General features: G+C 40.5%; 1 protein-coding gene across 5 annotated transcripts in view; it reads right to left on the reverse strand.

Moving 5' to 3' along the window:
* The window catches only part of SH3PXD2A (SH3 and PX domains 2A), a 252,239-nt gene that overhangs the window by 76,434 nt on the left and 150,020 nt on the right, over window positions 1-25,785 (reverse strand). For 2 of the 5 annotated variants that reach the window (XM_081953519.1, XM_081953517.1), the window contains exons 7-8: window positions 22,044-22,088; window positions 3,929-4,060 (exon numbers count right to left, since the gene is read on the reverse strand). In XM_081953519.1, the coding sequence (XP_081809645.1) occupies window positions 3,929-4,060; window positions 22,044-22,088 (177 nt within the window). Of the gene's footprint in view, window positions 1-3,928; window positions 4,061-4,387; window positions 4,543-22,043; window positions 22,089-25,785 lie in introns of those variants that run through there. The other 3 variants (XM_081953518.1, XM_081953520.1, XM_081953521.1) reach the window with 2 other exon arrangements.

Here is a 25,785-nt window from a genome sequence, read left to right on the forward strand (position 1 = left end):
TCTCTTTCTGCCCTAAGAAGCAAGTAATGGACAAGCCACTACTGAAATCTGGCCAAGGAAACTACAGAGACATGTTCAGGTGGTTACTAGTAGCCAACAATGAGTCAAAGGCATACACACAAATAATGAATAAGCATAATGTAAAAATGATCATAAACCATTCTCAAATTGGGGTGGGAGAGGAATGAAAAAATTGAAACCTACAATCCGTTCCTCTTCTCTCTCCTCCCCTCTCATGCAAAAACCTCTCAAAGGCTGGTTAACTTACCTTTGATTTAATAAATATGTTTACTGTTATTACAGTACATTTTAAGGAAAATAATGACTTGGCTACTGGAAAAAACTACCAATCCAAATGTGCTTTTATCCAAATTAATGGGATTTTCTGAAGAAACCATTCAGAGCCCACCCACCAAGATTATGTTAGTATTTTTTATGATAAATTATTTTATAACTTGATCATTTTGGTGTAGATCCAGTGTAGATTTGGCGTAGTCACTGATTTCTCCCATCTTTTCTTTTAAAAGTTTCAACTGTATATGTATAAGAATGTATAAGAATGATAAATGTAAAGAAAAATAACGATCATGTGAATGTATACTTAAAATGGTATGTTAGAGAATAAAAAAATAAAAAAATCTTTGAAAAAAAAGTTTCAACTGTATATAACGAAAAGACAGCAAAGTAGGGGGAACTGTTCTAAAAAAAAATTAAGGATTAAAAAGGAGCTTTTCAAATGATATTCAGTGCAAAAAGCTCTCCATTCGTTTGTCTCTGCAACTATCCTCCAGATGTAGTTTTTGACAAACCATATTGCCCTGAATAGAGAGGAGACACAGTTCAGTAAACTGACACCTCCCTTGTCTTAATAGCAGACTCTTTTCCCCCCAATTGCAACCAGAGGAGTTTTTCAGCTTTTTCTTTAAGCAAAGGAAATAGAAACATTCAGTTTAATCTCAAGAATGGAATGAAATGAAAAATAGAGAGAGAAACAGACTAGCCCAGACAGAGAACAAACTTGCATATAATTGGAAAGAAGTCTTATTTCAAAAACAAATCCCATCCTCAAGATATTTCTCATCTTGCTCCTTAATTAATTCCTAACCTCTTATGTCTTTTATTTTGTAAATCTGAGAGCAAGACCCTATTGTTTAGGGAAGGGAATGTAGACACAATGGGAGCTTCGATTTCAGAGTGAAGTATAAACGTTTTAAATTAAAAATTATACATTATAACTGCAAAACAGAATCATACAAATGTTACTTAGATGTATATTATCAACTCTAAAGCAGCAACAACAAAAAGCACCATGAATAACCTCAAACTTATTTTCTTTGTCTTTTAAGCAAAAGCACAGAACTAGTATTACTCTGCAAAAAATGTTCCACAAAAATACAGCAAACTATAAAAGATGCAACAGAAGAATAACTGTTTGATGGTATTTAATTTATTTTAGTCTGAGGCAAGATCATATAAGAATCCTGTAAGTGCAGAAAAGATCTACGCCTATTCTTATCTCCCATAAGGGAGATAAGTACTTACAAGTAATCATATATGTTTCAACAACAGTAATAGTAAATCTATTGATTTATAAGAAATCATGCGGGAAATTACACGCCTTTCAAAAGCCAGGTATGCACATATGCCCCTAGAAGTTAGGTAGCAAATTTCCAAGAAACAAACAATAAAAATTGGTATCTAAGTCTTTGTGTGGCTTAATGCAGTATACCAAAAATGTTCAATCATTGCTCCCAAACTAAAGGAAAACAAAATTCCAACACTTATACTCTTCAATAACATTATTTTATGTTCAAAATTATTTTTAAAAGTGTGGTCCTGAACTGCTAAGGTTCAAAAGTCAGTTTGTGTTATTTGGAATTCTGGACCTCCCAATTCTTGTTATGTCTGAAGGTAAATAATCAATACAGGAAGGAAGAAGAGAAAAAGACAAGGAAGTTTCTGAAAATGGCCAGTTGGTTGCCAGATGTCCACTCTAATGGAATGCCCGTTGTTTTCCTGGATATATTCTTCATCTGCTCTTCATCATGAGTCTTTCCAGGAATATCACAGTATTCTCCTTCAGTTTACTGTCCCACCCACTCAGCTGGCTCCCCATATAATTAGTACCTTAATCATATGCATTTGAAGAATTTCTATGTCTTCTCTTGCTTCTCTTCATTTTACATTCTTGTTTTTGTAATTATAACCAACCGTATCTCACTTTCACTCAAGCCTTTTTGACATGCTATTCTCAGTGAATGGACCAGTGTTGATTTATAAGTCTAAAATTCTTCTTCTGCACCCTCCCACTACCTTTTGAGCCACACATCATAAATCTATTTGTTAAGAACTTATAAACTTCCTATTCCTACTACTTATTTGCAAGTAGTAATTAGAGCCATGTTTTATTCCTGAATATAGTTCTCCAAAATAATTAATTTAAATAATTATTCATTTCTACTTCACAGCATTCCATGCTCTTGACAAGAATTCCAGTTGAGAAATATTCTATGTGAATCTATCATTCCATGCTATACTCCTGAACGAGGGATACCTCAGAAGCCATAGTCCTATTTCTTTTGTTACCCCTGAAAGCTACCTATTCACCTGACAGTCTCATTTAGCCTTTTCACAGTAACCCATGGAAGAAGATGTACAATCCAATGTGTCTGCATTTACATCATATTATCCAACGAAAAGTATAGAAATAAGGGGTTCATGAACTCTTGGTCCATACTAAAGGATTCTCAAAGGATGATACAGAATATTTGGATCAATGAAAATGCAATTTACTAGACATTCCATAACCACCTCAGTTTTTGTACTACTTTCATAAGTAAATGATAGAATTATTGGCATTCATGTATAGCTGATTTAATCCTTTTGACTATGTAGATTTCTTAAGTGGCTAATATTACAATACTATTTCTTTATATAAAACTTAAGCTGAACCCACAGAATATAGGATAGGACCTTTAATCAACCTACAGTGTAAATATATTCCAATTTAGAAAGATAATTATAGTTTTCCTGGAAGCCTTCACATTGTCTCATAAAGTGATCCAATCCTTTGGGGTTGCAAAAGTCAGATGGAAAACTGATCTATACACATGCCCGCCCCCGAATCTATATCTACATGCCTGATCTATTTTGAACTTTGATCAGATATTATTCATCACAGAGTAGAAGGATGTGCTCTAATCAGACCTGTCTCTTGTTAAAATGTTTCAATTCGAATTGCATTTAACATTAAAGATCAGTCTTCCCCAACCTGATGCTCTCCAGATGTTTGACCTGCAACTCCTATCACTGCTAAACAATACATCAAGTTGCTTTTTCATTTCACTCCAACATAAATAATTTTTTAATGAAGATAAATTGCTCTTTGCTAATTAGCATACAGATTGTACTACTTTACTATGAATTGTATTAAAAATGTCACAATTCACAGCTCTTAAAAAGTATTTTAAATCTTTTATGCCATATAATCTATAACAGTCCACCTTCCCACCCACCACCCACCCCCGCTCTGTGACTGACAAAGGAGTTACCATGCAAAATTTTCACTGCTAGAGTGAATTGTTTTAAAGCAGCTCATACAATAAAAATTTAAAAATAGTGGGAGGAAATGGAAATAGTGACATTTTCTCCAGTAGAGCAACTATATAATACTAATAAATACATAACATACATCACGGGTTCTCTTCTTTCCCACATCCCCAAAGTTTTCCATTAAAGTACGCTGAGTAATTAATGAAAAGCCAAGGAGAGGTTGTTAGAATAGAAAATCTGGCCCTAGCCCAAATCAAGTGGTGCAGGAGAGAGAAATCTACATGCAATGCAGAAAAATTCAGGAAGACTGATGAGCCTGTGGAGAAAAGAGTGTTAAGAAAGAGAAATATGTATTTTCCAAAAAGTAACCTCTTACCACTTTCATTCTTCTCTATTACATCCACCACTTCGCCGGCTTGCAGGCTGATCTCCGAGTTTTCCTGTTTCTCATAGTTAGATACCACCACATACTGCTCCAGGATCATAGGCTCAGAGCTAGCGTCAGCACCTGGAGAAGGGAAAAAGCAAGCTGTGAGCCAGCTTCCAGCCATGGCTCCTTGGGAGTCACCTCTGTCCATCCGATTCAGGATAGGCTGACTTGTCACCAAGGCCAAGCCAATCAGAACACAAGAGTGGCTCACAGCGTATCCCCAAATGGCTGGCCATAAAGGAGTAGTTTCCTCTGGCCCACAGGTCAATAGAACAGAGGAACATTGGAGAATGACTGAGGAAGGGACAAAAAACAAAACAAAACAAAACAAAAACCCACGCTCAAGTGTTTAACACAACAGCATAATGCAGACATTAAAATGCAGGATGGAGTTTGAAAATAAACCTCTTTCCAACATGGTTCCACACCATACTGATTCCCATTCAGAGAGAAAAATCCATCCCAATCACAGCCAACATAAAATGACAGGAAAAAATGGAAACCCAGAGCTTCTCCGATTAAACGGGGGTGGGTGGGAAAAAAGAAACAGTCCGCAATTTCTTCCCCGTATAGACTGAGCTCCTGCTCGCTTTTTACAGGCTTGAGACAAGCAAAAAAGGGTTGTGGACGCCAATCATATTTGCCTCTCGCTGCAGCCCTTAAATAGAAAACACATGAGCAATGTTGAAAAAGGGAGGAGGGAATGGAGGAAGGGAAGAGGGGAGGGTGCAATGGTCTGTTTACTTGAAACAGAAGAGTTATAGCACAGAGTCCTGCTTACACAGCCCCCCTCCTGCTCCACTGTTCACCTTCTTCTAAACACAACTCAAAAGAAGTGTCCCTTTAAAGTAAACTGCAGAGCAAATCTCTTGCTACAACTCTAGCATTGCAAAGTGCTGGCAAAACCTGCTCCCTTATTTTTCCACCACCTCCTCCTCCGATTCCTAAGTCTCCCTCTCTTTGCTTCATTATTTTATTATGCATCATTTTTGCTACATTTCCCCCAAATTGATTATATGACACAGAAATAATAAACATATTCTGCTACTATGGTCAGTTGTGTTGTTGTTTTTTAAATGCTTTCCACAGCAAGTTGCAGCAGAAACATGCATGCCCTTTGCTCATCAGTCACTCAGAACATAAACAAGGGCTTAGCCCGCCCACTTCTGAACACCCACAGGAAAATCGACTCTTATACCCTGCCCTTTGGCGCCTGCAAGGAAGAAATATGTGCTACAAAAGCATTTTTTTAAACCAGTAACTTTTTTTTTCTTTTTTGAACTCTTACCCCACTTCACAGCATACTGGCATACTTAGGAATAAGCATACTTAGGAACAAAAGACTGAAAACCCCAAAAGAAGCCAAGAATTTCTCTCTCAAAAAAACAACAACTTGAAATACTTAAAGTTTGAGAGATGTTTACTAACATATTATATCAATCTAATTGTGCAGATCAAATCACCCCCCACCCCCAATTCCTAACACAACTTTTGGCATCCTTTTGTCCCTGTGTATTCTTGCCTACATCTTCAAAACCATGCTTCTGTATTTAGTTTTTTTCCACTTGCAAGGATGGTACACATGACCATATTTATATTACAGATAGTCCTCAACTTACAAGTTTATTTAGTGACCGTTCAAAATTACAATAGCACTAAAAAAGTGAGTTGTGATTGTTTTTCACACTTACGACTGTTGCCGCATTCCCATGATCACGTGATCAAAATTCAAACGATTGGCAACTGAATCGTATTTATGAGAGTTGCAGTGTCCCCAGGGTCATGTGATCAGCTTTTGCGGCCTTCCAACAAGCAAAGCCAATGGGGAAGCCAGATCGACTTAAAAAAACATGTTACTAATTTAACAACTGCAATGATTTCACTTAACAATGGTGGTGAGAAAGTTTGTAAAACAGCAAAAGTGAAACCAGTGCTTTAATTATCTTACAAAACCTACATTTTGAATGCTTCAGAGTTCTTTCAGTGCCAAACACACAGAGTATAAAGTATTTGATATGGACTTTTCAAGTATTTTAGGGTAGGGAATTATTATCCCAACCATGAGGTACTAACCAGAAATCTATCATCATTTCCATAAAGCACTCTATCCCTGATTACAAAGGGATGTTAAAAGGCTTTTAAGAGAAAATAATCTGTCACTTGATGCCCTAACGGATGCTTTTTCTTCTAATTAAAAAATTCCTTGGGTGGAATTGTAGCGAAAAAAAGAAACACATGCACAAAGCCAGACAGCCACTTAGGAAGAATTTATTATAGAATATACATTAAAATTCATGACACTCAAGTGTTTATTACTGTACTGCAAACACTCTAATCTAAAACCATTCAAGCAAAACAGAATTGATATAAAAATGGTTTTAAGGTTGCAAAAAAAGTGAAATATGTACATATTACTATGACAAACTTTAATTGTACTTTGTATGAAAATAATTATGTGGAATGAAATCAGGAAGCCATATTAATATGGGAGAAATTACAACTAACGTTGTTGGGGAGAATTTCTGTGAAAAAGTCACTGTTTTGCCAAGAAGGATGTTTTTTTAAATGATACTTATTATGACAACTGATGTACCTTTTAAGCAATAGCAGAAAGTTATATCCAACATATATGGCAAAAACCAAGAGTTACATATAAAATACTTAAGTTGCAAAGGAATGGGAATAGGGATCGCTTGATTTGAAACTATTTTGCAGGCTGCTACTCAGTCTGAATAAAAGAGTGGGTTTTGCTGAGAAATAAGATAATATTAGAATTAGAAGAGCATGAATCTGAGGTTCAAACGGCATGGTTTTCTATGGTACAATAAAGTTAAGTAAGGTCCATGAAGATTTTCAAAATCATATTAGAAGTGCTATATCAAGACTATGGAACAGGTATAAAGCCAGACTTGCCTGAAAATACCTTTATGGGTCTTGGACCAAGAAATATTTTATAGGAAAGAAACAGTAATTAAAGAAAAATAGTTAACTTTTCAACAGTTGTTAGAACAGAAAAATGGAAAATATAAGATGAAATCAAAAGAGCAATTGCTTGCAATGGGATTTAGTTTTTGAGTTTACTGTACTATACAATACTAATAAAATAAAGATCAAAAGGACAGGAGAAAGAAGTGCATGATAGAAAGAAAAATAAAAACCCCCAGTGACTTCTATTTTCAGTGCAATAAAATACAAGGTACAATTACAATCTCAACTGTTTACTTTACATTTCTGATATATACAAACCATTTCTATAACAACAGTTAACCTAATCATCAAAGCTAAGATCAAATATTCATATATGTTTTCTGTTTTGAGCATAAAGTCCAAAAGTGGTTTCCAAGTAGAAACAAACTGGAAAAGTCCTTCTATCTCATTAAAACAGTTAGCTTTGCCATTTCCATCACTTTTTCCACCCATTTTTCCAAATTCTGAAATCTATTAATGTGGTCTGAGGGGTTTACTTTTCAATGGTTTGGGCATAGTTAAGACTAAGATTTAAGATAGATAATAGGATATTTGGAATTGAGTAGCAGAAGACAGAATTTGACTACATGCAAACATAATTGCTAAAATGTATATACTTTTATTGAAATTTGAAATGGAAGAACAAATGAAAGAATGTAATAAAATGGGGTAAGGACTTTAGACACAATATACTGACAACAGAGTGTGAAAATATATGGTTGAAAGGACTGAAATTTACATTAGAACTTAAAAGAGAATCCAAACAGTGTTTATGATGTTTGGATGATTTTCACAAAGTGATGTACCACTGGTAACTTCATAGAAATTGTCTAGAATGTATAAAATACTTCAAATTTTTGCTGGAAATATGCATGACATGAATGGTTCGTTTTATCATGCCTAATATACCGTATTTTTCGGAGTATAAGACACACCTTTTTTCCTCAAAAAAGAGCCTGAAAATCTGGGTGTGTCTTATACATCATATACAGCATTTTTTTTTTGCCTCCTGAAGCCCCGCCGCCTTTACCAAAATGGCCGTGTATACCCTTATGGAAGCTTTCAGAGAGCTGCTGGGGGCTGGGGAGGGCAGAAATGAGCAAACAATGGACCGTTCCCCCCCCCCCAGCCCTCTATAAGCCTCCATAAGGCTATGCATGCAATTCTTTTGACAAAAAACGGGGCCATTTTCGTGAAAAATGGGCCGGTTTTTGCTCATTTTTGGCTCCCCCCAGGAGCACTCTGCAAGCCGCCCCAAGGCTATTCATGTCTTTTATTTGAAAAAAATGGGCCAATTTTTGCAAAAAAACGGGCCATTTTTGGGAGGTTTGTAGAGTGCAAAAAAAAATTTTTCCCTTTCGGAAAGCTCTTTAGTTAGAGTGATTGATGATTGATACATTGATCAAGTGCTGTGCCAGCAGAAACAAGTCTTAGGCGCTGCAGGTTGTCAGCGATTTCCTTCTCCAGCACATGGATAAATACACCTGGAAACATCTACCTACCTACACTCTCTCTCTCTCCCTACCTACCTATTGTATTTCTCCCCCCCCTCTCTCTATCCTTCTATCTACCTACTAACCTACTCTCTCTACCTACTAACCTACCTATGTACTGCATTTCTCTCTCTCTATCCCTCTATCTACCTACCTACCTACCTACTCTCTCCCTCTTCCTACCTACCTACTGTATTTCTCTCTCTCTCTATCCCTCTATCTATCTACCTACTCTCTCTCTCTCCCTACCTACCTACTGTATTTTTCTCTATCTATCTATCTATCTATCTATCTATCTATCTATCTATCTATCTATCTATCTATCATCTATCTATCTACCTACCTACCTACCTACTCTCTCTCCCTCCCTACCTACTGTATTTGTCTCTCTCTATCCCTCTCTCTACCTACCTACCTACTCTCTCTCTACCTACCTATTGTATTTCTCTCTCTCTCTCCCTCTATCTACCTACCTTACGTACTCTCTCTCTCCTTACCTACCTACTGTATTTCTCTTTCTCTCTCTCTCCCTTCCCTCTCCCTCTATCTACCTACCTACTCTCTCCTTCTCCCTCCCTACCTACTGTATTTCTCTTTCTCTTCCTCTCTCTCCCGCTATCTACCTATCTACTTTTTTAAAAAAATTGCCTCTTCAAAACCTTGTTGTGTCTTATACTCTGGTCCGTCTTATATTCCAAAAAATACGGTACTTGTAAAAAAGCTATACATTTCTGGGTTCAAATACATAGAACAATGCAACAAATTTTACAGATCCAACATTCAACTGAAATCAGAAATTTTCTTGCTGGGATTAATGGACAGTCAACTAGAAAAGAGCCATGGAAAATAATTCTCATAAATGTTTACTGTTGTAACACCTATTATATGTGCAAAAATGGAAATACTTTGAAATTCCCACAATGGAGAAATGGTTGGTGAATATGACTGAATTAGCAGAGATGGCAAAATTAATTTGATTAAAGACCAACAATTACATTTATCAGTGACTGGAAACTCTTTATGGACTTTTGGCTGAAAGTAGAGAAAGATGAACTTGTGATTTATGGGGCTGAAGATTAGAAAGGGTGGCTTATGAAAGAAAGACATTATGATATAACCTTAGAAAACGTAAACTACAAATCCATTTATAACCTCTGTCAAAAAAATTGGATGCCGCTTCTATATAATCTTTTTCCTTTCTTATTTTTAATGTTTCCTTAACTATTTTTTTTATTTTCTTTCTAATATTCACCATGCTTTTTATTTTGTTAAAATTTCTTTTTATTGGATATTATTAGATAGTTGTGTGTCCAAATAACAAACAATATGCATGCTCATTCTGGATCCAATTGTTCTCTGCTTAAGTGCATCTTTTCTCACCTTGCTACTCACCTGCCCCCCTCCTTCTAATTTTATTTTCTGTTCATTTTGCTTTATTTTTCACTTATTAAGAGTTGGCTTGCTGCAATCACTCAATCTTGAGCTGTAACCAGCTTTAACTGTAGTTTGAAAAAAAATCCAAGCATACAATCATATTTTTCTGTTTTCAAAGGTTTCACGTTTTTGAGATAATTGCATTTACAGTGGGCACAAAATCTCGCCCAGCGGTGGGATTCACTTACCTTCCCGGTTCACAAATGTGAGAGTGCGCATCCTACCCGCATGCTGGCCTAACCCTTTGGCCTCTGTCTCCCAGCAATTTGCTTCCTAGCAGCAAACAGCCTGGTAAGTTTCAACACAGCCTGATTTAGCACGAGCTGCTAATTGGTGGTTGGATTGGCCTCCTGGAATACCGTTGATCAGCTGTTCCAGGCTGCGGGAATCACCGCTGCCCATCACCGCTCTCACCGCCTCCATGCGTCCCATCTTGGGGCTCTACACACCCCATTTTGGCCTCCGGACGCCCCATTTTCGGCCTCCGCACATCCAGTTTTTGGCCCGTTCCAGGCAGCGAGGATTGCTGCCACATTCAGCGGCGATGACGATCCCCACCACCTGGAACGGGTCGAAAATGGGATGCCCAGAGACCAAAAACAGTTGAGGCTGAAAATGGGGCATGTGGAGGTAGCAATGGCGATGGGTGGCGACAATCCCCACAGCCTGGAACAGCTGAACGCCAGTATTCTGGGAGGCCGATCCAATCACCAATCAGGCTGTGCTGAAGCTGACCAAGCTGTTTTCTTTTTGCTACAAGAAGGCAAATTGCTGGGAGGCACAGGCCAAAGGGTGGACACTGGCGGGTGGGTGAGACTTTGGCAACATGTGCTTTATAAGATGCACAGACATTTCCACCCACTTTGGTGGGGGAGAAGTGTGTCTTATAGACCAAAAAATATGGCGCATACTTTGTAAGTCTTATGCAGCTGCATTGAATGTTGTCTTTGATTGTCATTCATATGCATGCATAAGCCATGCTACCAGTAAAGCAAAAAACCTGTTCCTTCATTTACATATAGAAACTTTCCAAAGCACCCTTCAAGTGTCCTAAAGACATGGCTGCTTTAATGCTTCATTTGCATTTCCATATGTCCACAGTACTTCTTTTGCATTCTTTGCACAGCTCTGGTCTTGCAGATATTTTTGATAGTCTGTGTTCATGCAACATCTGGTATGCCTTCTGTACATATCTTCAAATAAAATCTATTTGCTAGAATACTAGCCACTACCAGACTGATCTTTTACAATACGTTTGCTAATCTTAAAAATTAATCCAGCCAAGGCAAAGTTGAGACAGAGGAAAGGGTGAAGTCAGACTTCTTTCCCCAACCACCTCAATTTTGTGGAAAATTGGCTCAAACTCTACAGAATCCAATCAAGGTTTGCATTGCAAGTTTTTTTTAAAAAAATAAGTCAACGGCATTCCACATACAGATTTGTGAAACCATTTGGAAGTAATCCAAGAAACTGCCAGACAAAGTTCTCCAACAATTGAAAAGCACCTAAGTACTTTGCCATTTGATCCATTTCAACTGGCTATAACAATTGTAGCTGGAAAGCCAAGAGAGAGCTTGATCTTTTGAGAGAAGGAAACTCAAAAGTCATTTCTATAAAGTATGAGTTTGGCTTGCAGAAGTTAAAAAGAATAAAACAATTAGACCAGCTGTTCCCTCTTTGGTTAAATTAAGAGCAAAATTATGCTGTTTGGCAGCTACCCACCTCCTGAATCGTTTTTACAGAATCCACAAATATTGGCCCGTTTTAGGCGTGTTTAATCCTAGGTTTAGTTATTTACCGTATTTTTCTCTACAAATGCTTCACTATTTGGCCAACTGCAGACCAGGACATATATACATATACATATACATATACATATACCGTGTTTTCCCGAAAATACACCATGTCCTGAAACTAAACCCTTGCGACATTTTTCGCGTGCGCAAAAATATAAGCCCACCCTCGAAAATAAACCCTCTGGACAATCCCCCCCCTCCGACCAGGCAGAGCACCGCTCGCCGACCTAGCGGTATCCCAAAGGCACCAAGCCACGGGAATGAGGTGGGGGCAAAGGCGCTTGCGTTGCTTGGTGCTTTCGGGGTACCGCTAGGTCAGTCAGCGGCGCTGTGCCCAGCTGAAGAAGGGGGGGTTGCTGGGCAGCTGCTCTCTTGCGAGCGGGCTCCTGAAGAGCCGGGCACAGCCTCAGGGTCGAATGGCTGTGTTGCGCTGTCGCAGCAGCAACGCAGCAGCCATGAGGTGACCAAGCTTATGAGCAGCCGCCCGGCAACCCCCCTTTCCAGCCGGGTACAGCGCCGCTGACCGACCTAGCAGTACCCGGAAGGCACCAAGCAACGCGAGCGCCTGTTCACCGCCCTCCGCGTCCCGTGGCTCGGTGCCTTCGGAATGCCCCTAGGTGAGTGAATGGGGCTCTGCATGGCTGGAGGGGAGTTTCGCAGCGGCTTTTCCTCTCCCCGCTCGCGCGAAGGGCATCTGCGCTGCTGGCGCCGTCCGCCGCTTGGGTTTTTTTTTCAAAGCACGGAGGATGGATGCCGCTCTGGAAGTACGCTCTATGGTACTTCCAGAGCGGCATCCATCCTCCGTGCTTTGAAAAAAAAACCCAAGCGGCGGACGGCGCCAGCAGCGCAGATGCCCTTCGCGCGAGCGGGGAGAGGAAAAGCCGCTGCGAAACTCCCCTCCAGCCATGCAGAGCCCCATTCACTCACCTAGGGGCATTCCGAAGGCACCGAGCCACGGGACGCGGAGGGCGGTGAACAGGCGCTCGCGTTGCTTGGTGCCTTCCGGGTACTGCTAGGTCGGTCAGCGGCGCTGTACCCGGCTGGAAAGGGGGGTTGCCGGGCGGCTGCTCATAAGCTTGGTCACCTCATGGCTGCTGCGTTGCTGCTGCGACAGCGCAACACAGCCATTCGACCCTGAGGCTGTGCCCGGCTCTTCAGGAGCCCGCTCGCAAGAGAGCAGCTGCCCAGCAACCCCCCCTTCTTCAGCTGGGCACAGCGCCGCTGACTGACCTAGCGGTACCCCGAAAGCACCAAGCAACGCAAGCGCCTTTGCCCCCACCTCATTCCCGTGGCTTGGTGCCTTTGGGATACCGCTAGGCCGGCTCTTCAGGAACCCAGTCACAAGGGAGCAGCCGCCCGGCAACCCAAAAATAATAAACCCTCCCCTTTAATAAGCCCAAGGCCATATTTCGTGGGTCAAAAAAATATAAGCCCCTGGCGTATTTTCGGGGAAACACGGTACATACACATGCACATACATACATATATACATACATACATATGCTGGTTTTGTTGTATTTGGGTCTTTTCCCGTTTAAGATTGAGATTGTCTTTGCAACGTTTCGGCAAGATCTCACCTGCCATTTTCAAGCTTGGGCTTAAAATGGGAACGGAGCTGCCGTCTTGTACCAACCCCTGCATACTAGGTGGTCAGGATCTACAGACCCAAGGCCTGAGACTGCTGTTATGCAACGCGAGGTCCGTTGTCAATAAGGCCCCCCTCATCCACGATCTAATTTTGGAGGGGGAGCCGGACCTCGCAGGAATAACCGAGACATGGTTGGGCCACGAGGGAGGTTTACCCCTCGTGGAAATGTGCCCGCCAGGTTATCGAGCATCTCACCAGCCTCGGGCCCAGGGAAGGGGCGGTGGGGTAGCAGTGATTATCCGGGAAGACTTGGAGCCGAGAGAGTTCACTGTGCCACAGACATCCGGGTGTGAGTCCCTCGTCGTGAGATGGGGCCCAGGGAGGCAGTTGGGCCTGCTGATAGTATACCTGGCTCCTCGCTATACACCAGCGGCCCTGCCTGAACTCCTCGAGCTAATCTCATCGGTGGCGGTTGAGACCCCCAAACTTTTAGTAATGGGGGATTTTAATCTGCCGTCGATGGGAGAAGCGTCTGAGGGGGTTCGGGAGTTCATGGCTTCCATGACAGCCATGGACCTGACCCAGTTAATTCAGGGCCCTACTCACGAGGGAGGCCACACGTTGGACCTTGTCTTTGTCTCTGGCCAGTGGACGAGTGATCTGGGAATAGGGGATCCAATTATTACTCCCCTGTCATGGTCAGATCACTCACTTCTCCGGCTTGACTTCCCCGGTGCTACACCCCGCTGCGGGGAGGCGGAACCGGAAGGTATTAGATGGTTCCGCCCCAAGCGCCTGATGGAACCAGATAGGTTCCAGACGGAGCTTGGGCCACCTCCTGTGGACCTGACCCGCCCCCCGAGTGGAGGACCTAGTAGACGCATGGAATAGTGCGACTACCGGGGCCCTAGACCGGGTGGCGCCTTTGCGGCCTCTCCTGCGGCGACGAACCACCCTGGCCCCTTGGTTCACCGAGGAGCTAAGGGTGATGAAATTCCACAAGAGACGCCTAGAGAGTCGTTGGAGATCCTCCCGTTCCGAATTTGACCGAGCACAGGCACGAGCCTATTTGAGGACGTACCTTGTGGCATTAAGAGCAGCCAAACGTCAATATTGTGCCGCTCTTATTGCGTCCGCAGATAACCGCCCTGCCGCCCTGTTTCGGGTGACTCGCTCTCTCTTGTTTGAGAGATCACGGGAAGCCCCTTTACAGGGCAGAGCAGAGGAGTTTGGGAAATATCTACAGGACAAAGTCGCTCAAATCCGGAAGGGATGGGCCCCTTTCAGTGGTCCAGCTGAGACGCCCGCGGCAAGTCTTGAGGGACCGCTTTGGGAGGAGTTTGACTCGGTTGCCATCGAGGATTTGGACAGGTTGCGTGGACGTCTGCGACCTACCACATGTTTATTGGACCCGTGTCCCTCCTGGCTTGTACTGGCATCCTGGGAGGTTACACGCGACTGGCTCCTGGGCCTAGTGAACGCTTCGTTGGGCGAGGGGCTTCTACCGACCACCTTGAAAGAGGCGGTGGTGAGGCCCCTGCTCAAGAAGCCTTCCCTGGACCCAATGGACCTAGCCAATTATCGTCCAGTCTCCAACCTCCCTTTTTTAGCGAAGGTTGTAGAGAGTGTGGTAGCACAACAGTTCCCACGTCACCTGGAGGAGAATGATTATCTAGACCCACGCCAGTCCGGCTTCCGACCCGGGCACAGCACGGAGACGGCCTTGGTCGCATTGGTTGATGATCTCTGGAGGGCCAGAGATAGGGGCTGTTCCTCTATCCTGGTCCTATTAGATCTCTCGGCGGCGTTCGATACCATCGACCATGGTATCCTGTTGCACCGGCTAGAGGGGCTGGGAGTCAGGGGCACCGTTCTACGGTGGTTTGGCTCCTACCTCTCTGACCGGACGCAACGTGTGTTGGCAGGGGAGCAGAGATCGACCCGGAGGCCACTCACATGTGGGGTGCCTCAGGGGTCGGTGCTCTCGCCTCTCCTGTTCAACACTTACATGAAACCGCTGGGCGAGATCATCCGTGGTTTTGGGGTGGGATATCATCTGTATGCTGATGATACTCAGCTATACATTTCCACCCCGAACCACCCCAATGAGGCCGTCGAAATGATGTCCCGGTGTTTGGAGGCCGTACGGGTCTGGATGGATGACAACCGACTAAAACTCAACCCTTCCAAGACGGAGTGGCTGTGGCTTCCGGCCTCCCGGTTCAACCAGTTGCTTCCATCTCTGGCCATTGGGGGCGTGCAACTGGCCCCCATGGAACAGGTGCGCAATTTGGGCGTCCTCCTAGATGCCCGGCTGTCCATGGATGACCATGTAACAGGCGTGGCAAGGGGGGCGTTCCATCAGGTTCGCCTGATGCGTCAATTGCGCCCCTTATTGGACCGGGATGCCCTACGCACAGTCATCCATGCGCTAGTGACGTCTCGCCTGGACTACTGCAATGCTCTCTACATGGGGCTTCCCTTGAGATGCACTCGGAGACTGCAGTTGGTCCAGAACGCGGCCGCGCGGGTGATTATGGGGAGGACTAGATACTCCCCTGTAACACCTCTCCTGCGCGAGCTGCACTGGCTTCCTGTAGTCTTCCGAGTACGTTTCAAGGTTTTGATTATGATCTTTAAAGCGCTTCATGGCACAGGACCTAGTTACATGCAGGATCGCATCCTGCCCCATACATCCCTACGACCAATCCGCTCACACAGAGAGGGACTTCTTCGGGTGCCGTCCGCCAAACAGTGTCGGGGGGCGACACCCAGGAGCAGAGCCTTCTCTGTGATGGGCCCAGCCCTATGGAATGACCTCCCCCGTGACATCAGGACTACTTCCGATCTCCGCTCCTTCCGTGTACAGTTGAAGACCCACCTCTTTCAATATCTGGCCTGGCTCAACCGTAAATTTTTCTTACTCCTCCTGACAGTTCTTTTAAATTTTTAAATTTAAATTGTGTTTTTACAATTGGGGTATTTTAATGGTGACTTTTAATTGTCCAATGTGATGTAATTTGTTACCTCCTCCGTGCATGTATGTCCTGTATATATGTATGTTTATGTGTTTGTATACATGTTTTATGTTTTATACACTCCATTGTACGCCGCCCCGAGTCCTGTCTGGAAAGGGAGCGGCTAATAAATTTAAATTTATTATTATTATTATTATTATTTCTGTAAATCTTGGTGGGAGGGGATGGGGTGCTGGCTTTGTTTCAGTAAATGGAATGATTGGTTGTATGGTTGTATCATGATTGGTAGATTGGTGCTGATTGGTGCTGGCTGTGTGTGCACTGTTGTTTTGCATTGTAATGGCTTGGGTGGTGGGTGGTATTCGCATACACACACACACATATATATACACAGTATATAAAACACAAAAGTACAGAGGATATATACAAAGGAACACTATTTGCTAATCAATATTTCCACCTCCCCATATATTAGTATTACAGAAGAAAACAGGACTAGAGCCAGAATTCCAATTTAAAAGCCAAAAATCGCCTTTCATAAGCTGCACCTCACTTCCACACATGCCTAGAGTAGCTTACACTGAGTCAGGATTTAAAATGGGACTAAGGGGGTCATAGGAGAAGACAAACTGGTTATGCAGGTTGCACATGAAACAGATTACGAGTACCTTTTCAATTAACAATTGCAACGTTAAACCCATTGTTATTTTTAAAAAAGTGCTATCAAATCATTCCGATTTTTGCTACAATAGACTCTGATAATCTCCTCTTGCGAAGTTTAGCTTAATGTAAGACAGCCAAATAACCAAGCTCCCACATTAACTGCTTTTTGGGAGAAGCTGAAATTGAACTTTTGTGGAGGGCATCTGGCCCATGGCATTTTAGTATCTTGGATGTGGTTTATAGATTTCTGGTTGCTGGGGGTTCCTATGTTTTACCTGCATATATTGTATGTTCTAATTTTACTCCAAACCTTTAAAATGTGTTGCTTCATATCTATAAAATGATGAAAGTCCATTGAGATTATATAATAAATAATAAAATCAACTAGCATTGATGATGTTATCTAGTTTGGTAATGAAATGTCTGCAAGAAAACAACAAAGTTCAGGGAACATCAAGGACTCCACAATAAAACAAATAAGGAATAATTCTGAATAATGCAGAAGAAATCAAGAGATTCTTCAATGCATACATAATAAAAGTCTTATCCTTCCAAATACTGCATATCCACATACACCCTTCATTATTTGTATACAGTATTACAAAAAAATAAATCTGCCATATTTTAGAATGCAATCTAGTGGTGTGGGTGGAGGAATCAAGATTATACTTTTTGGATAATGCAGATGTACTCAATGTCTCTATGTTAAATAAACACACTCAATTTTATATGGATCAGTTTAGGGAAGAACGTAAGATGAAAAAATGGCATAAAGAACCAATTATGATCTATCAACAATAAGAACAGAAGAAGAATAAAGCTGATGTATGTTTCTTGGAAATAATTTATCTCATATTTCAAAATTGTACTATAAAGGAGTTTTTATGGATACATATTTGAGGCGATATTTGCTAAAGATCTAACTGTTTAAAGTTAGTTGTCTCAAAACATCTGGCCAGGTAAAATTGAATAGGACCAAAAAAGAATTTTAGCTTAGCTTCTGCACATTTGAGAAGAATACCATCAGTATCTTAGTCTGTGAATCACTGACTTAACTTGTATAGATGATTCCCCATGATTGCATAGGGAAAAAATATAAAAAGGGCTACAAATTGTGTGTGTTTTTAAAAGTGGAAACAAAGTGGTAAATAAATAAAATAAATAAATACATAAAGGGGAAATCTTCCCAATACAGGGAAGTAAGAAATAGGGTCCTTTCAACCTCTGTTTTGGAATTGGTGCTTTTTGATTCATTTATAAATTACATTGATTTAAGGATAAGCAGTAAGTTAGTCAAGTTTGTAAAGGACAGAATGCTGAAAATCAAAAATGATTGTGAAGAGTTCCAGAAGCATCTGTTTTGGGTAGGTGAATGGTCATTTAAAACTGGTGCAGAGTGTGGTGGGCAATTCTTGGGACCCCTAAAATGGCCATATTAAACCACTAATCCACAATCTGCACTCTCTGCTAGTTTGCTTCTGGTTGCAAATCAGTATGTTGGTTATTAAAGCCCTGCATTGCATAGGTCCAGGTTACTTGAGGAACTGTCTCATCTTATGTGCCCCACCTGTGCCGGCAGAGGAGACATGTTGTGGGCCCCATCAGTCAAGGAATTCCAGCTGGCAGGGTCCAGGAGAAGGGCCTTCTCTTCCATGGCCCTGCCTTTTGGAAGATCTTACTCCTGAGATGAGATTCTGACCTTCTGGAAGGGCCTGAACTTGACTCTGCCAGATAGCTTGGGGCCCCAATGAGGAACCATCACATTGGAGGTGGTTGATGAATTAAGAGGCAATCCCTGCTCCCCATATATCCTGCTCCCCCCACCTTTTAACTACAATTCTATTTTTAATTGTAATTTCCATTTTAATTGTTTTATAAATATTAATCTTCTATAATTCTAATGCTTTTAATGCTGTAAGCATTGAACAATCCTTTGAAACAAGATGTGTGGCAAATAAATTTAGTAATTTAGTAAGTAAATTAAAAAAAATCAAATGCAGATTAATTTAAATAAATGTGAATATGATGCACATTGAAGTGAACCTTCATTTATATACTGATTATATTAATAAGAAAAAAGTTTGTTGGGTCATATGGATAATGCAATGAAGATGTCTTTTTTTATTAAAACTTTTAAACAAGAAGATAAAAACTTCTATATGTGGGTACAGGTGCATATAGGTGGATGTGCCAGAAACAACATACCAAAAACAACAGGACCAAGGCAAAATATTACTAGTAGTAGTAAAGTTAAAAATTAGTGATTTATTTTAATTCTATAAAATAATGTATTCTATTTCTTTTTTATCCCCATCAACCTATATCAACCATTCTCTGTCTCAACCACATGTGAAGCAACTTCAGAATGAGAGATATCACCCCCCCTCTAAACCTCAAAACAGCAAAACATAAGGGGAATAAAGAAGAATAATGACAGGGTGAGGGTAAGGAAGCTGCAATGAGAAGGCAAGACAACTGTATAGCAGGGCAAAATTAGATGAAAATAAGATAGGCACAATGTAACTCAATAGTGGTAGAAGTAAACAAAAAGAAACTCTTTTTCTTCCTTTCATATAATGAGAGAAATATAGCTAGTAGACAACCCTTTCCAAGAACATATTAATCTTCAAGGATATCAATATATTTCAGTAGAGAGATCAGTCATTGTACATCAGATCATTCATGCATTTTTAACAACATGAAAATCTTTTCATTCTCCCAGTTCACAATGGAATATTTAGGAGAAATGAGAGGTGGGTTCGAGGGAGAGGTGTTGAACAACAATCAGACAGAAAACATACATGATGTAAGAAGAAGAATTGGGAAATAATAGATGGAAGCTAAGCTATTAACTACCGTATAAGACGCACCTTTTTCTGTCAAAAAAGAGGGTGAAAATCTGGGTGCATCTTATACACTGAATACAGCATTTTTGCTGTATTTTCCCCAAAGCCTGCCCCCTTCTCCAAAATGGCTGTGCATAGCCTTTAGGAGTGCTCCTGGGAACTGGGGAAGGCAGAAATGAGCAAAAAATGGGCTGTTTTTTGCTCAATTTTGCACCCCCACCCCACCCCCAGGAGCACTCTACAAACCTCCTAAAGGCTATTCATGCCCTTTGGGGGGGGAATAAAGGGCCCGTTTTCGCGAAAAACAGGCTGTTTTGGGGAGGTCTGCAGAGTGCAAAAACGTTTTTTAAAAATTTGCCTCTTCAAAACCTTGGTGCGTCTTATACTCTGGTGAATCTTATACTCTGAAAAATATGGTAATCTGTTCATTAATTTAAGGAAAAGTCCACTGAGGGAAGGAAATACTCTTTATATACAAGAAGGTTTGGTATACAAGTAGTTTCTGTATTACGCAAGACCCAATTTGTATAAACTCAAATTTACACAAAAGGGTGCAAAAATGTGACTGACATTTTTAGATGCACACATTTTGATGTATGGAAGAATGTGTAATGATTCCTGCAACAGATTTCTTATGTTACCCACGACTGCCAGTATTTGATACTAAGAAACCCTGGATAGGGTTGGAAAATCAGCAAATCCTAGCACAGCCTAAACTGAAATATTAAGCAATAACAATTTTACAAGAAGAAAATGAATCATTTGATAATATTATTGTAAATAATATTGGAGTCAACCTAGCAGATCACTTTGTTCCTGGATAAAGAACATTAGAATTTGCTCAACATATTCCAGTTACAACATCTTGATTCAGAGAAGCAGTCTTCCAAATTGCAAACTACTACTTCCAAATTATTTATTTCATTTTTCCCTAATTTTCATCTGTGTATTTTGCAAAATTACACAACTTTGTTTTATTTGTGTGATCTAGCGATACAAGTGGCATTCAGCCATGCAAGGCTGAGCAATAAGAGGTCTGTGGTTGCTTTGGATTTGGTGGAACAATTTGTCTGGAATAATGTCTAGAGATAGGCTCAACAATTAGCAGTATTACTAGACTTTGCAGAGTGGAAGAGTTCTTGTCCTTTATGATTGTAAAGAAAAGGAACTAAGCACTAGCTGGAAGCTCTTTCTTAGGCCAGTGCATACTGCTGTCTTCCCTAATTCTCCTACACTTCCAAAATCTTACTAAGAAAACTGCAGGGACTTGTCCAGGAAATTGCCAGGAGTCAATAATGACTTGAAGGTGTATATGTGTGCAAACAGGGTCTTAATTTCCTTTACAATGAAGATTTCCAGCATTTATCTCCTATAGTGTTTCTGCTATTTTCATTCTGTCTACTAAGTCTTCCCTATTGGTTACGATCAAGTCAAGGATAGCTGATTCTGTGTGCCTTCTATACTATCTGAAGAAAAATTTCAAGCCAAGTCATGCGATTTCTTAAAAGGCCCATGCTTGGCAGAATTTTCTCTGAACATATATTGGAATAATTCATAGCTCCAATCACAACCATTTTATATCTTTTTAAAAGATCTGCTATTTGCTTTTTTGTAAAAAAAAAATATCTACATGTTCCTTTGGATAGGTGATTGGGAGTGGAGAGTTTCCAGCAAATGTTTCATTTTCTAAATTATATAACAAGAATATGTATTTAAAAACAGTGCAGTACTGCTATTGGTTTTCAGAGTCACCTTTATCTAAAAGAGACATTATGATAATAATTTTCCCTGTCTAGAACAAAGATTAATTTTAAAAAATCTATCCGCTTCTACTGTTGTATGCTTAGTGAATTTAAGAAATCCTCACTTTTAGTTTTAAAGGCAGACTACAAGTAACCCTCGACTTACAACACAATTGAGCCCAAAATATGTTATTAAGCAAGACAGTTGTTGAGTTTTGCCTCATTTTAAAAACCTTTCCTGCCAGGTGCCAAGCATCCAAATTTTGATCATGTGACCATTGGGATATTGCAATGGGTGTAAAAATGGTCATGTCACTTTTTCAGTGTCGTCGTAACTTCAAATGGTCACTATAAGAATGGTTGTAAGTCAAGGACTATCTATAGTATTTTACTTATTATGATTGTAACTACTGTTAGGCAAACACAGCTAATGTTGATATGATTAAATGTAATACTACATACAATCCTGCTAGAATATTTCTACAACCATCACTTAATTTTCTTCATTCCCAGAAAGATCAAATACAATTTTACACACAGAAATAATGCAATACCTGCTATAGCCTTCTTTGGAGAATCAGATAGGCTTGACATCCAAACTTCAGAGCCAAGAAAAGAAGCAGCAGAGAAACAAGAAAAGCAAAAGAGGGATTAGAGATAGAGAGAAGCAGTTTTGTAACAAATACAGAATAGTTTTAATTCTCTATTTGTTTGAATATATACAGAGAAATTGTCTGCCTTACAGTCTCAGCAAGCAAACAATACAATAAGTTGCTAAAGGGAACATCAGTTAATACAAAGGTGTTCCCATGGTAGTTTTGCAAACAGATGTGTTTGTTTTGTATAAGCATGGGACATTTCTCTTAGTCAGAAGGTGTGTTGTTGTACAACAATGAAATCATTCACATTTGTGGCAATACCTTGAAACCATTCAAGAATCCTACTTGGTTTTTGAGTGCAGATCAGAGGTTACATTTCCAAAATTGTAAAAGATCAGAACAAGATTAAATCTAATCTGATTTATAATTTATTTAAACTAAAATACAATTAAATACAATTATAGGATATACTTTCTAGGTGTTAGATCCTTTCCCCCTTCTGTCTCTTTAAAAATTAAAATTTGACATAAATATTTGGAACATTCTGAAAGCCAACACTGAAATCTTGAGGGCTGCATGTTATTTTATGTTCATGGTTTGCAACCATTTTTGTTATAAAAGGAGGCGTTCTTGGTTTAATTTGCATTCCTCAGATAAAGTATCACCTAAAAGAACATACTGTAATCAGGTTCTTTATCATTCAATATGTTCTCTTTGATCTTGGCTTGATTACAAGTTAGTATGATTTCTACAACCATGTCTTAGCAGTCGTCTCAGAAATTATCTATCATCCATCTCCTTCGTAGAGGGGCTATTATAAGATAAAATACAGCACTTTTTCTTGGAAATTACTGGTTTGCTCACAAAATCCATTGTCTTGGTTAAAAGACAATTTTTTGAATAGACATCTATTCTACCTGGAACGCTTTGACCATACTCTTATATGTACAAAGGTAGACTTGGAAGCAATTCATGAAGAGCAGTTAAAGCACTAAATCCAACAATACATAATGTGTTGTTCTTTTGGGATTTGTCTGGATAAAGAGAAACCAAGGTGACAATATAATGAAATAAAGTCACAAAATAATTGCAAGGGGGGGGGGATTCAGCACTCCCCAACTACCCCTAACAGAGTTTGTGCTACCTCTGCCAAAACAATAATGAAAAAACCAAAAAAAACCTGGCACTGATGAAAAATATCTGGAATAAGAAAATGCCTAAGGCTTAGGCTATATTGGAACCATATGCTCTTGCAGTGGCACAAGACATAGTTTTTAAAATAGTATGCAACTGACCTACTTCAGAAAGAGAATTTAGAGAAAAGAAAAAGAAAGGAAATTTTTAACCTTGAACTGCATTTTGCAAGAACAGCTGAAGTGTAAACAGGTTTTTCACACAATTGCCATTTAATCAGATTGCCCTGAATGGTAACTGGTTGTAAATTTTTAAATGAAGCATCTTTCTCCTTTTGCACATGCTCCATCAATAGTAACTGAAGCAAAACAATACAAACAGCTCCCAACACAAGGAATTAGGAACTGAGAAGTGAGCACCTGGCAGAGTACATTGCAGATTGCCAATGAAAAGATACATTTGCCTCTGGTAAATTTAGCAGATCACACACACACACCCTCCTCCCCAAACTCATCTGATAGTTCTAGACAGAAATAAGAGTTAAGAAATAAGGGTGCTTCTGAAGAGGGAAGACAGCTAGCATATTTCAGCCTTAAACATCTGTTTAGCATTACTTCAAAGGATTTCGTTTTTTTAAAAATAGCATGACAATCATATATATTCTAATTGTTCTCAACCCCTGAAATAGAGGTGGGCATCCTGCAGGCAGCACTCTTGCTTATTTCATTGGAAAAGGAAGAACCCAGAAGAAGGAGAAGAAGAATAGTTACAGAACTTGCTAAAAGTAGTTTTTGTTATTTTCTTAGCAGCCTGCTGGGAAGAAAAAGAAGGGAATAAAGATAGCTTACAAGGAAGGAAAGGAGGAGAAAGAATTATGAAATATGCACTGCAATAATATGATACAATATTGTGATCTGTGCATTTGCAACACAACTACAAAACAACTTGGGTTTCTGACATGAGATGTTGAACCACTTTTATATCATTTATTTTTTATTCTGCCTTTATTATAATTTATAAATAACTCAAGGTAGCGAATATACTTCATTCTTCTTTTTTCTCCTATTTTCTCAACAATCTTGTGAGATAAGTTGGGCAGAATGATTGATCCAAAGTCCCTCAACTCACAGCTTCTTGGTTCCTAGACCAGCACCTTAATCACTACACCTAACTGGTCCAGTTGTTTTGCAGTTTAAACTGCAAACAGTTTATATAATGCCATTTATAATCATGAAAAGAATGAAAGAACAGAAATGAAAACGAATCCATCATTCAATCATTAGCTGAAAAGGGTCTGGACCCCTTACTCAGGTTCCAATCTGGATTGCTCAAGTAATTTTGTTTTACATTCATCTTGCTAAATGATAATCTAGTTGGTTATATAAATGAAAACACCTGGATTACTTATTACATTTTGCCATAAACCAGGATTATCACAACCACCCCAGTTAACAAAATAATAAAAAAGTAAAATAAATTTTATGCAGTTTTCATGTTCTCTCCTATATTTTTGGTTGAACTGAACGTTCAGTTTGTTTCCAGGCTCACATTACAGGCTGAAAGGTAGCGAGGAACCATAGTGCTGACTCTTTAACCATCATGCTAGAGCGGGTACTGGAGACTCAGAGGTTAAACCACTTGGCCTAGAACTGCCAACCTTCCACTTAATACAATACGTTTAACCAGGGATGTGCGGTCAGGGGAGGCAGGGGAGGCAGAGCCTCACCACTCTCATCATGAAAATAAAAAAAAGGGATAAGGGAAAAGGCGCTGAGGAGCCTTCTGCACACATGGTCTGGGAATGGGATCATGTGTGCAGGAGGCTCCTCTAGCCTCAACCTCCCTCCTGCACATGTGGTCCCATTCCCTGCCTTCCTGAGTCAACATGAAGGGGACCGTGGAGCGTGAGCCGTGGTCCCGTGGAACGCGCTCCGTGGTCCCCTTCATGTTGACTCAGGAGTCAGGAAGGAGGGGAATGGGACCACGTGTGCAGGAGGCTGAGGCAGATTCAGCCTCCTGCACACGTGGTCCCATTCCCTGCCTTCCTGAGTCAACATGAAGGGGACTGCGGCTCGCGCTGATGACGTCACCAGCCTCACCAGCCATAAACCTCACCGTACGTCACTGTGTCTAACCAATCATTCATTTTCAGAGTTGGTTTCCATAGCCTAAAAAGAATTTCTGTTCCTTCTCTGTCTTCTGCATATGGAAATGAAATTTGAAACTGTTTTAAAACATGGATACAGGGGTGGGTTGCTACTGGCATTGCCGGTTCGCCACGCAAAATGTTTTGCATGTGCAGAACATTAGAAAAGGGGGAAAATGCAAATTTTTGCAATGAAGATTGTTCTGTGCATGCGCAAAACCAAAAATAAAGAAGGCGCCGCTCACAATAGAACTGGTTTGGGGCGTGGCAGGCCGAGTTACTATCTACTTGGCCGAACTGGTAGGAACCCTCCTCTGCATGGATATAAGTAGCTCTCAATTGGCAACCAAAATTGTATATTGCTAAGCAAAACATTTGTTAAGTGAGTTTTGCCCCATTCTATGATCTTTCTTGCTA

The sequence above is a fragment of the Natrix helvetica genome (genome assembly GCF_964273705.1).
Source record: "Natrix helvetica genome assembly, chromosome: 5".
NCBI classification, from domain to species: domain Eukaryota; kingdom Metazoa; phylum Chordata; class Lepidosauria; order Squamata; family Natricidae; genus Natrix; species Natrix helvetica.